Raw genomic sequence first — 13,889 nt, 5'->3', positions numbered from 1 at the left:
CCTCCTCCTCTTCGTCCATCTGCTCATCCAGTCAGCCACACACCTTCACCACCAACTTCAGCACAGCCCGGGGTAAACGTCAGCAGGCCGTTCTGAAACTCATATGTTTGGGGGACAGGCCCCACACCGCACAGGAGTTGTGGCGGGGTATAGAACAACAGACCGACGAGTGGTTGCTGCCGGTGAGCCTCAAGCCCGGCCTGGTGGTGTGCGATAATGGGCGAAATCTCGTTGCAGCTCTGGGACTAGCCGGTTTGACGCACATCCCTTGCCTGGTGCAGAAGCTCATTCGCAACTACCCCGACATGTCAGAGCTGCTGCATAAAGTGCAGGCCGTCTGTTCGCGCTTCCGGCGTTCACACCCTGCTGCTGCACGCCTGTCTGCGCTACAGCGTAAATTCGGCCTTCCCGCTCACCGCCTCATATGCGATGTGCCCACCAGGTGGAACTCCACCTTGCACATGCTGGACAGACTGTGCGAGCAGCAGCAGGCCATAGTGGAGTTTCAGCTGCAGCACGCACGGGTCAGTCGCACTGTGGAACAGCACCACTTCACCACCAATGACTGGGCCTCCATGCGAGACCTGTGTGCCCTGTTGCGCTGTTTCGAGTACTCCACCAACATGGCCAGTGGCGATGACGCCGTTATCAGCGTTACAATACCACTTCTATGTCTCCTTGAGAAAACACTTAGGGCGATGATGGAAGAGGAGGTGGCCCAGGAGGAAGAGGAGGAAGAGGGGTCATTTTTAGCACTTTCAGGCCAGTCTCTTCGAAGTGACTCAGAGGGAGGTTTTTTGCAACACCAGAGGCCAGGTACAAATGTGGCCAGACAGGGCCCACTACTGGAGGATGAGGAGGAGGTGGAGGAGGATGAGGATGAAGCATGTTCACAGCGGGGTGGCACCCAAAGCAGCTCGGGCCCATCACTGGTGCGTGGCTGGGGGGAAACACAGGACGATGACGATACGCCTCCCACAGAGGACAGCTTGTCCTTACCTCTGGGCAGCCTGGCACACATGAGCGACTACATGCTGCAGTGCCTGCGCAACGACAGCAGAGATGCCCACATTTTAACGTGTGCGGACTACTGGGTTGCCACCCTGCTGGATCCCCGGTACAAAGACAATGTGCCCACCTTACTTCCTACACTGGAGCGTGATAGGAAGATGCGCGAGTACAAGCGCACGTTGGTAGACGCGCTACTGAAAGCATTCCCAAATGTCACAGGGGAACCAGTGGAAGCCCAAGGCGAAGGCAGAGGAGGAGCAAGAGGTCGCCAACGCAGCTGTGTCACGGCCAGCTCCTCTGAGGGCAGGGTTAGCATGGCAGAGATGTGGAAAAGTTTTGTCACCACGCCACAACATTTCACTAACATGGTGGAACAGTACCTGTGCACACCCCTCCACGTACTGACTGATGGTTCGGCCCCATTCAACTTCTGGGTCTCCAAATTGTCCACGTGGCCAGAGCTAGCCTTTTATGCCTTGGAGGTGCTGGCCTGCCCGGCGGCCAGCGTTTTGTCTGAACGTGTATTCAGCACGGCAGGGTGCGTCATTACAGACAAACGCAGCCGCCTGTCTACAGCCAATGTGGACAAGGTGACGTTCATAAAAATGAACCAGGCATGGATCCCACAGGACCTGTCCATCCCTTGTGCAGATTAGACATTAACTACCTCCCCTTAACAATATATTATTGTACTCCAGGGCACTTCCACATTCAATCCTATTTTTATTTTCATTTTACCACTATATTGCGGGGCAACCCAAAGTTGAATGAACCTCTCCTCTGTCTGGGTGCCGGGGCCTAAATGTGTGACAGTGACCTGTTCCAGTGGTGGGTGACGTGAAGCCTGATTCTCTGCTATGACATGAAGACTGATTCTATGCTGACATGAAGCCAGATTCTCTGTTACGGGACCTCTCTCCTCTGTCTGGGTGCCAGGGCCTAAATGTGTGACAGTGGCTTGTTCCAGTGGTGGGTGACATGAAGCCTGATTCTCTGCTATGACATGAAGACTGATTCTGTGCTGACATGAAGCCAGATTCTCTGTTACGGGACCTCTCTCCTCTGTCTGGGTGCCAGGGCCTAAATGTGTGACAGTGGCCTGTTCCAGTGGTGGGTGACGTGAAGCCTGATTCTCTGCTATGACATGAAGACTGATTCTGTGCTGACATGAAGCCAGATTCTCTGTTACGGGACCTCTCTCCTCTGTCTGGGTGCCGGGGCCTAAATATCTGACAATGGACTGTTCCAGTGGTGGGTGACGTAAAGCCAGATTCTCTGCTATGACACGCAGACTGATTCTCTGCTGACGTGAAGCCAGATTCTCTGCTATGGGACCTCTCTCCAATTGATATTGGTTTATTTTTATATATTTTATTTTTATTTTAATTCATTTCCCTATCCACATTTGTTTGCAGGGGATTTACCTACATGTTGCTGCCTTTTGCAGCCCTCTAGCTCTTTCCTGGGCTGTTTTACAGCCTTTTTAGTGCTGAAAAGTTCGGGTCCCCATTGACTTCAATGGGGTTCTGGTTCGGGACGAAGTTCGGATCCCGAACCCGAACATTTCCGGGAAGTTCGGACATGGTTCGGACATGGTTTTGCCTTGTTTTTATAATTACCATACATTTGTGGACATCTTATTTTATAGTTATTTTTAATTAATTGTATGCACTCGCTCCAATAACTATGATCCAACTGCCTCACAGCTGTCATGTCATTCGGACATGTACAATATCATGAGAATATCTCTTATGGTTCACTTAGGAGACAGACGATGTGATGTCACAGCGGTGAGGCTCTAGAATCATTGATTTTTGTGTTCCGGCACATATGGGAACTTACCATACAGAATGGCGAATACTTAGACAGATATATCGTATGTTGCTGCTGCTCGTTTTGCTGTATTTTTTTTGTCCCCCTTTTCTCCATTCTCCCCACATAGAAGTTACCAGAAAGAAGGTGATAACATTGAAACATCGCAATGATAGATAAATATATGTATGGGGGCACGGAGACAACGGGGACGGGAGGATAGCCGCAGCAGCGTACAATATTGAGACATATATGTGTGCATAAAAACACAGAAATATAAATAGATAAAGATATGTACAAAAACTAGTGATATATCAATATTTGTCCAAAGCAGAAACAGCATGTCTAGTCTTTCTTTACAGACCAATCCGTCTTTTTGGAAAACATGACGGAGTTCAGACAGAGCGTCTTTTCTCAATAGACTGATGTGGAGGTGTGCTCTCTGTCGGTAAATGCCCTAGTGCACCATAAATATTACAACATATTGGATTGATCTCTGTATATAAATTTGGATTCTGTTCACACCTTGCGACATTGAGAGTGAACAGTCCAATGGCTTATCCATTTAACCTATTATGGGAAATCTGTTGCGCTGGGGACTTGCTGACATAGAGCCATGGAAGCTTACCAAATTCCCTCCACATTAACCCTGTGTATGCTATATGTGTGCGTCTCTGTGTGGACGCACGCATATATATATGTATATATATGCGTTAATGCGCGTGTGTGTGTGCATGTGTGCGTTCATGCATACACTGCGTGCAGAATTATTAGGCAAATGAGTATTTTGACCACATCATCCTCTTTATGCATGTTGTCTTACTCCAAGCTGTATAGGCTCGAAAGCCTACTACCAATTAAGCATATTAGGTGATGTGCATCTCTGTAATGAGAAGGGGTGTGGTCTAATGACATCAACACCCTATATTAGGTGTGCATAATTATTAGGCAACTTCCTTTCCTTTGGCAAAATGGGTCAAAAGAAGGACTTGACAGGCTCAGAAAAGTCAAAAATAGTGAGATATCTTGCAGAGGGATGCAGCACTCTTAAAATTGCAAAGCTTCTGAGGCGTGATCATCGAACAATCAAGCGTTTCATTCAAAATAGTCAACAGGGTCGCAAGAAACGTGTGGAAAAACAAAGGCGCAAAATAACTGCCCATGAACTTAGAAAAGTCAAGCGTGCAGCTGCCAAGATGCCACTTGCCACCAGTTTGGCCATATTTCAGAGCTGCAACATCACTGGAGTGCCCAAAAGCACAAGGTGTGCAATACTCAGAGACATGGCCAAGGTAAGAAAGGCTAAAAGACGACCACCACTGAACAAGACACACAAGCTGAAACGTCAAGACTGGGCCAAGAAATATCTCAAGACTGATTTTTCTAAGGTTTTATGGACTGATGAAATGAGAGTGAGTCTTGATGGGCCAGATGGATGGGCCCGTGGCTGGATTGGTAAAGGGCAGAGAGCTCCAGTCCGACTCAGATGCCAGCAAGGTGGAGGTGGAGTACTGGTTTGGGCTGGTATCATCAAAGATGAGCTTGTGGGGCCTTTTCGGGTTGAGGATGGAGTCAAGCTCAACTCCCAGTCCTACTGCCAGTTTCTGGAAGACACCTTCTTCAAGCAGTGGTACAGGAAGAAGTCTGCATCCTTCAAGAAAAACATGATTTTCATGCAGGACAATGCTCCATCACACGCGTCCAAGTACTCCACAGCGTGGCTGGCAAGAAAGGGTATAAAAGAAGAAAATTTAATGACATGGCCTCCTTGTTCACCTGATCTGAACCCCATTGAGAACCTGTGGTCCATCATCAAATGTGAGATTTACAAGGAGGGAAAACAGTACACCTCTCTGAACAGTGTCTGGGAGGCTGTGGTTGCTGCTGCACGCAATGTTGATGGTGAACAGATCAAAACACTGACAGAATCCATGGATGGCAGGCTTTTGAGTGTCCTTGCAAAGAAAGGTGGCTATATTGGTCACTGATTTGTTTTTGTTTTGTTTTTGAATGTCAGAAATGTATATTTGTGAATGTTGAGATGTTATATTGGTTTCACTGGTAAAAATAAATAATTGAAATGGGTATATATTTGTTTTTTGTTAAGTTGCCTAATAATTATGCACAGTAATAGTCACCTGCACACACAGATATCCCCCTAAAATAGCTAAAACTAAAAACAAACTAAAAACTACTTCCAAAAATATTCAGCTTTGATATTAATGAGTTTTTTGGGTTCATTCAGAACATGGTTGTTGTTCAATAATAAAATTAATCCTCAAAAATACAACTTGCCTAATAATTCTGCACTCCCTGTATATGCATAGTCCTCCTGACATGCTTTTCCCTATGATATACACTGCTCAAAAAAATAAAGGGAACACAAAAATAACACATCCTAGATCTGAGTTAATTAAATATTTTTCTGAAATACTTTGTTCTTTACATAGTTAAATGTGCTGACAACAAAATCACACAAAAATAAAAAAATGGAAATCAAATTTTTCAACCCATGGAGGTCTGGATTTGGAGTCACACTCAAAATTAAAGTGGAAAAACACACTACAGGCTGATCCAACTTTGATGTAATGTCCTTAAAACAAGTAAAAATGAGGCTCAGTAGTGTGTGTGGCCTCCACGTGCCTGTATGACCTCCCTACAACGCCTGTGCATGCTCCTGATGAGGTGGCGGACGGTCTCCTGAGGGATCTCCTCCCAGACCTGGACTAAAGCATCTGCCAACTCCTGGACAGTCTGTGGTGCAACGTGACGTTGGTGGATAGAGCGAGACATGATGTCCCAGATGTGCTCAATTGGATTCAGGTCTGGGGAACGGGCGGCCAGTCCATAGCATCAATGCCTTCGTCTTGCAGGAACTGCTGACACACTCCAGCCACATGAGGTCTAGCATTGTCTTGCATTAGGAGGAACCCAGGGCCAACCGCACCAGCATATGGTCTCACAAGGGGTCTGAGGATCTCATCTCGGTACCTAATGGCAGTCAGGCTACCTCTGGAGAGCACATGGAGGGCTGTGCGGCCCTCCAAAGAAATGCCACCCCACACCATTACTGACCCAATGCCAAACCGGTTATGCTGGAGGATGTTGAAGGCAGCAGAACGTTCTCCACGGCATCTCCAGACTCTGTCACGTCTGTCACATGTGCTCAGTGTGAACCTGCTTTAATTTGTGAAGAGCACAGGGCGCCAGTGGCCATTGCCAATCTTGGTGTTCTCTGGCAAATGCCAAACGTCCTGCACGGTGTTGGGCTGTAAGCACAACCCCCACCTGTGGATGTCGGGCCCTCATATCACCCTCATGGAGTCTGTTTCTGACCGTTTGAGCAGACACATGCACATTTGTGGCCTGCTGGAGGTCATTTTGCAGGGCTCTGGCAGTGCTCCTCCTGTTCCTCCTTGCACAAAGGCGGAGGTAGCGGTCCTGCTGCTGGGTTTTTGCCCTCCTACGGCCTCCTCCACGTCTCCTGATGTACTGGCCTGTCTCCTGGTAGCGCCTCCATGCTCTGGACACTACGCTGACAGACACAGCAAACCTTCTTGCCACAGCTCGCATTGATGTGCCATTCTGGATAAGCTGCACTACCTGAGCCACTTGTGTGGGTTGTAGACTCCGTCTCATGCTACCGCTAGAGTGAAAGCACCGCCAGCATTCAAAAGTGACCAAAACATCAGCCAGGAAGCATAGGAACTGAGAAGTGGTCTGTGGTCACCACCTGCAGAACCACTCCTTTATTGGGGGTGTCTTGCTAATTGCCTATAATTTCCACCTGTTGTCTATCCCATTTGCACAACATCATGTGAAATTGATTGTCACTCAGTGTTGCTTCCTAAGTGGACAGTTTGATTTCACAGAAGTGTGATTGACTTGGAGTTACATTGTGTTGTTTAAGTGTTCCCTTTATTTTTTTGAGCAGTGTATATCACTCGCTTGTTCCCAGTGTTTAATTTCAATTTTAATTTAATTTTAACGCATTTATATCTTGCTGGAATGTCAAATCATGAATTTTATGTATACATGCATTTTTGTATAACACAGTTGTTTTATGTTTTGGAATGAGTAATCACATCTTGCTACTTTTTATCTGTTGTATTGTATTATATAATCATGTTGTAGCACTTCAGGTATGGAAATGTTTTTATGTTACGGGCGAACCTGTGTGCACAGGTGTCTTGCGTTAGCCGTGCTGATTTTTGACTCACCCGGGTCGAGACTCCTCCTTCTGGGCGGATTTCATGAGTTTGGGCCTTATTTCAGCGGGGTGCACGCCAGACACCTCAGATCATGAGTAAGAACGACAGCGTTCGAAACGCGTAGATCGTGGGGAGCAGTGGGGTTCTTGTGTCACTGTTGCTGTCTGTACCTGTAATTGGTGAAGATTTAATAAAGACCGGGATTTTTTGCACAGAACGTCCTTGAGTGCCGGAGCATTTTTCGATTATCTACTTACCACTGGACTGGCTTGAGTCCGCCCCGTGCACCGCCGCATAGGATCGGAAGGTGAGCTGGCTGTAACTTTTTTCTTTCATAAAGTCTAACATTGCGTTATAACATCAAGAATCGCTTATTATTTTACTAACTGAAGAATTGGTGACTATCGAAAATCTCAGAGAATTACTGACAAACAGCCTATATAGTGCTGATAACCAATTTTTCTGTGGTGGACTAATCAGAAATTCAGAAAGCACCTATAAGCTGTCTGACATACACATTTATACCTCAAGTGATTTTTACCTTACCGTCATTTGTAATGTTTTATCCTTTTGTTATTTAATTTCTGTACAACTTACGTATCTTGTATGACATTTAAAAAAAAAAAAAAAAAAAACGATTTGAGAACTGTACTTGTAGTAGTAATAATAAAGTAATTTGCTTTGAGCAGTCCTCCAGATATTGAGTGCCATATCTTCATTTTTTACAATTTTATTAACTTCTTGGAGCAGGGATAGACACTCTATACCAACTCCTTGTTGAGCATCTTAGCCCCCGACCCCTTGTTGAGCATGTCAGAAAAAAGTGTAGTAACCCTAAATGCTTCAAGTTGCACTAATTTGTGCCACTTTTTAGATAGATTTTTGGCACAAACACATTAATAAATCTGGGCCTTTCTGTTTTCTGCAACCAGTATACATCTCCCCTAGCACTTCTGGTGTCACGTTGGGTAGGATACAAGATACAATAGAAACACAGAAAACCATGTGTCTAGGCCAGAATCTGTGGATAAAGGTCACCTCTTGACAAATCCCTACCAACTCTCCCTGGACTTCTGTGCCCACGTTCAGACCCTGAAGGTGGGAATAAACGTGCCCCCGTACCTAAGACTGAAGAAACCCTAAAATTCCTAAGATGGTGGAAAAGGGGAAAAGAGACAGCCTGCTTCCTCAAGTAAGGAGGGAGCAGGTGTCTCTCTAACAGCCTACAGTCGTGGCCAAAAGTTTTGAGAATGACACAAATATTCGTTTTTGCAAAGTTTGCTGCTAAACTGCTTTTAGATCTTTGTTTCAGTTGTTTCTGTGATGTAGTAAAATATAATTACACGCACTTCATACGTTTCAAAGGCTTTTATCGACAATTACATGACATTTATGCAAAGAGTCAGTATTTGCAGTGTTGGCCCTTATTTTTCAGGACCTCTGCAATTCGACTGGGCATGCTCTCAATCAACTTCTGGGCCAATTCCTGACAGCAACCCATTCTTTCATAATAACTTCTTGGAGTTTGTCAGAATTAGTGGGTTTTTGTTTGTCCACCCGCCTCTTGAGGATTGACCACAAGTTCTCAATGGGATTAAGATCTGGGGAGTTTCCAAGCCATGGACCCAAAATGTCAATGTTTTGGTCCCCGAGCCACTTAGTTATCACTTTTGCCTTATGGCACGGTGCTCCATCGTGCTGGAAAATGCATTGTTCTTCACCAAACTGTTGGATTGTTGGAAGAAGTTGCTGTTGGAGGGTGTTTTGGTACCATTCTTTATTCATAGCTGTGTTTTTGGGCAAAATTGTGAGTGAGCCCACTCCCTTGGATGAGAAGCAACCCCACACATGAATGGTCTCAGGATGCTTTACTGTTGGCATGACACAGGACTGATGGTAGCGCTCACCTTTTCTTCTCCGGACAAGCCTTTTTCCAGATGCCCCAAACAATCTGAAAGAGGCTTCATCGGAGAATATGACTTTGCCACAGTCCTCAGCAGTCCATTCACCATACTTTCTGCAGAATATCAATCTGTCCCTGATTTTTTTTTTTGAGAGAAGTGGCTTCTTTGCTGCCCTTCATGACACCAGGCCATCTTCCAAAAGTCTTCGCCTCACTGTGCGTGCAGATGCGCTCACACCTGCCTGCTGCCATTCCTGAGCAAGCTCTGCACTGGTGGCACTCCGATCCCGCAGCTGAATCCTCTTTAGGAGACGATCCTGGCACTTGCTGGACTTTCTTGGACGCCCTGAAGCCTTCTTAACAAGAATTGAACCTCTTTCCTTGAAGTTCTTGATGATCCTATAAATTGTTGATTGAGGTGCAATCTTAGTAGCCACAATATCGTTGCCTGTGAAGCCATTTTTATGCAACGCAATGATGGCTGCACGCGTTTCTTTGCAGGTCACCATGGTTAACAATGAAAGAACAATGATTTCAAGCATCACCCTCCTTTTAACATGTCAAGTCTGCCATTTTAACCCAATCAGCCTGACATAATGATCTCCAGCCTTGTGCTCGTCAACATTCTCACCTGAGTTAACAAGACGATTACTGAAATGATCTCAGCAGGTCCTTTAATGACAGCAATGAAATGCAGTGGAAAGGTTTTTTTGGGATTAAGTTAATTTTCATGGCAAAGAAGGACTATGCAATTCATCTGATCACTCTTCATAACATTCTGGAGTATATGCAAATTGCTATTATAAAAACTTAAGCAGCAACTTTTCCAATTTCCAATATTTATGTAATTCTCAAAACTTTTGGCTACGACTGTAGACAGAACACAAGAGAGAAACAAAACCAACTTATCTGTAGCTGAGCAGAAACAGCGATTCCTTCCTTCCTCAGAGCAAGATAGAAGCTATAACCCGCACAGGACACTGGGAAGGGGCATAATTTAAACTCATACAAACGACCCCACCCAGTGCACCAGCTCAAATCCAAACCCAAAACAAAACAAACTACACACATGCTGCTAACCTGGCAGACCTCCGCACATAACCTGAGCAGGGCATGACATCTGGTCAATGGAGAAGGGGGGCCTAAAAATTGTAATGGTCTATGGGGGGAATTCATTACGACACTGGTGTTTCTGATCATATTGTTAATAAGAAAACTTACTAGTGTATGACCTTTCAGAATAATTAAGAGGTATATGCCTTGGGAGGTCCATGCACCCAGAAATGAAATTTATTTCAGCAAGGAGCTGTCCTAAATTTCAGGTGTAATGTTCACCAGCTTTCTGGTGCACATATTGTTAAATGTGAAGGGCCGCAGAGGTTCTACCCACATCCAGAGCCCTCTCACTCACACCTATGCACTTTTTTGTGTTCAGGGTGTTGGAAAAGAGCAAAAAGTTAAAAATTTTGGGGCAAAACAGGAATTGGGACAGAATTTGCAACTTTTCTTCTCATAGCACTTTGAAACATTACTTCTATGATTTATCTCTGTCAATTAACTACCATAAAGTATTCGCCACCTGCTGTGCTGTCTATGTAGACAATACAGGAAGGGACATTAGGGCAGATTTACTATTGAATTTTATTTTTTTAGCTTTTCATGCCAAAAAACTGGCATACATGCTTTTTTTTTTTACACTCTTTTCAAAGCATTTTACACCTTGCCTGACAAAAGAGCATGATTTCACTGGGAAAGGGTGGGGCTTTGCTGGGAAAGGGGTGGGACCTAAATGGACCGCCTTGCGCCAGAAATACATGAAAATTTTGGAGCTTTTTTGGAGTGAAACTACACCAACTATAGATGGTGTAAACTTAGACTAGACAGTTTTTTTGGTGCACGGACACATTTTTATGGCACACAACCGATATTTATGGAGTACTAACAAATTTTGGGTGCACAGAAAAAATTCAGGTGCATGGACAAATTTTTGGTGTAGTAACAGAATTCTATTGTAATCTGGATCAGGATTTACGGTACTCCAAATTTACAAAGGTCCATGCACTAAAATAGGAAATTTGCCTAATATTAGGACTATAATTTGCATTCTTAGACAGTGCAAAGTGCGTCACTATTAGTAAATCTGCTCCACTGCGTCTCCAGTATGGTCGCCCAGGTATAAAAAATAAATATCTACAACTACAGCATAAAACAGTCCAAACATATAAAATATGCAAAATGTGTATGGCAATTAAAGGGGCTGTCCATGATCATTAAAAATGAGGACAATGATTGGCTGTGGCAGTCATGTTCTGAGGACAGTGATTGACTAAAATACAAAGAGGGGCAGTAACGTACTAAAACATAACCTTTAATAGTATCAAATAAAAATCTCAAACTGAGATAAAGGCCCCTTACAAACCTATACTAACAGCTAGATCTCGCGATCCACATATATACACTAAATCACATCATTTAGCTGGACAATGGCCATACGCCTTCCAGGGTCTCTGCAACAATGCGGACTAGTGCTGAGTGCTGACCTTTCTTTGGTGACCTGACCTCTGATGCATGTGTCCCGTATATTTGCCATACGCCCTCCAGGGACACTGATACTGAAGAACTGTGTGGTCTGTACCCGCTTTACTCCTTCTAGTCTAGGCTTACCATACACCCTTGAATAGTTCAATGCATTTTAAAGTATAGCCCTTTTGTCCTTGACGATTCATGGGGCTTTGTTTTGTTTAGGTACCGACCTTTAGAGATATTCATCTGAAGAAACGCGTAGGTAGACGTGAATTTATCAGGATTTTTTCACTCTATTCTTACATCAGTCACCTCACCAGCTTAGGTTTGTATTCTTTGCCTCTAGGTTAAACCCTGTGCAGGGCTGTGTAGGGACCCAAGCTTAGGGTGAGGTTCCGGAGGGGGCCAATCCTTGCGGGGCAAGGACCCCGTGTTAGGAGGTCATTAGGGTCCGCCAGGTCAAGTAGGGCATAACAAGGACAGTTTTATTTCCTTAAAGCTTCCCTGACAATGATTACGTCCGACCTGGGATCCGTCCTTCTCTTAACAAAGAAATCTGGCCTAACATCTGCTGCCGGGTGAACAGAACTGACCCTGTATTTAACTAGTAAGACCTTTCCATTTTTCACAAGGTACTTCATTTGACAGGGTATGGATACATGAGACACTGACATCTGCTTTTTACCGTGTGTGTGACTTTGGCTGAGTACGATTGTACACACGCGCTAGGTTTTGTCTCTGTTTTCAATTTTGGTGTCCAGCTAGACCTAGCACTGGGGCTTTACTCTAGTGCTTCTAGTGCGTGATCTAGTATATATATGTGGATCGCGAGATCTAGCTGTTAGTATATGTTTGTTTTTAAGGAGCCTTTATCTCAGTTTGAGATTTTTACTTGATACTATTAAAGGTTATGTTTTAGTACGTTACTGCCCCTCTTTGTATTTTCTGCAATAAAGTTTTTCGAGCAGTACTTGGGGAGAAGTGCAGACGCACCTCTCTCCCCTGGTAGGGACAACCCCTTCTCTATTTTCTCTAGACAGTGATTGACTGCAGTGGTCACACACCATATGTATCTGCACGTCACCCGTGCAGTTTGTTAACAAGCAGGGTCAGGAGGACAGGAGGACTGGATAATGTCTCATTTCCATTGCTGACAATTTAGGCATATACATTTTCAATAATACTGTTTTGTATTTTCATATTAGTAATCATTATTATGACTCGCTTCGTTTCAGTCCGTTCTGGCGGCGATAATATGCGTGAATTTAAAAGGAATGCTAATGAAGTTCAATGAAATTCCAGTGTTATTCAAGAGAGATAAGTATGATTGTGTAAGTACTTTATTATTTTGTTGCATTTAATTGACTTTTTATACTTTCAAGGTATAACTATATGATGATTATTATTATTTTGCTTGAAATTTTGCATCTTTATATAGTACCATGTAAAGAATGGGAATTCAGAAAATAGATAACATAACATTTAGGAATGTCATCAAGGTGGATTGTTTTGAAAGCAAGCACATGTACAGTACACCTGCTCAAGATAAAACCTACAACATTGAATATTTATATATCTATCACTGAAATCTTTATAGTGATGTATAAAATACACTATAATTATTCATTACAGCTTGTGTGGGTCTTGACGTTCATCGCTTCTGTTGTTCTTGGCCTGGATCTTGGGCTTGCTGTTGGTGTAGGAATTGAACTTCTGACAGTCGTGTTTCGTGTTCAGTTGTAAGTAAACGTTTCATTGCAGTTCAGATAATTTAGGTACAGTCGCCGTTACAGTCTGGAAGAAGCAATCATCCCTCAGGTTCATGAACCGATGCCTGTGGCTTATGTTTCCATAGTGGTGAAGTAGTGGATGACATACTGTATATTCTGACAAAAGGAAAAAAGCATGGATTACACATCTACATGCTATGCATTGATCTTTTACTTCTCAGCATAATTTATAAACTGTACTGTATACTTTGTATACTTTTTGATCAAAATGCTTAAGCTCACTCACCACACCAAGTTGACCATTTTCCAGTGAGTCTCTAATCTAAAATGGTGCAGCGACACATAGCGAATACCACCACCGCAACACAACAACCGAAGCCAACGCACCCCAGCAGCCCAAAAACACCCCTGCTGTCGGGCTAATCCTCCCATGGCACTGGGCCACACCAACCCACAGGTACAGTGCCATGGCAACAGCAGTCATCATTCAGCACTACACGGTGTGCATTTTGATCACAAAGTATACAAAATACCTGATGTACTATTTATAAATGATGCTGCAAAAGCATTAGATCAATGCATAGCACGTGGATGTGCTATCTATGGGGAAGATTTATCAAACTGGTGTAAAGTAGAACTGGCTTAGTTGCCCATAGCAACCAATCAGATTCCACCTTTCATTTTTCACAGCTCCTTTAT

At 44.1% G+C, this 13,889-nt stretch overlaps 1 protein-coding gene across 1 annotated transcript in view; it reads left to right on the top strand.

Annotated features, from left to right (window-relative positions):
• SLC26A3 (solute carrier family 26 member 3) overlaps positions 1-13,889 on the top strand; it is a 67,473-nt gene that overhangs the window by 30,200 nt on the left and 23,384 nt on the right. The window contains exons 11-12 of the mRNA XM_040414010.1: positions 12,696-12,791; positions 13,093-13,199. Coding sequence (XP_040269944.1) covers positions 12,696-12,791; positions 13,093-13,199 — 203 coding nt within the window. The remainder of the gene's footprint in view (positions 1-12,695; positions 12,792-13,092; positions 13,200-13,889) is intronic.

Source organism: Bufo bufo, chromosome 1, assembly GCF_905171765.1.
Source record: "Bufo bufo chromosome 1, aBufBuf1.1, whole genome shotgun sequence".
NCBI lineage: Eukaryota > Metazoa > Chordata > Amphibia > Anura > Bufonidae > Bufo > Bufo bufo.
Note: the sequence above shows the minus strand (reverse complement) of the source record. Positions and strands in the feature narration are given on the sequence as shown.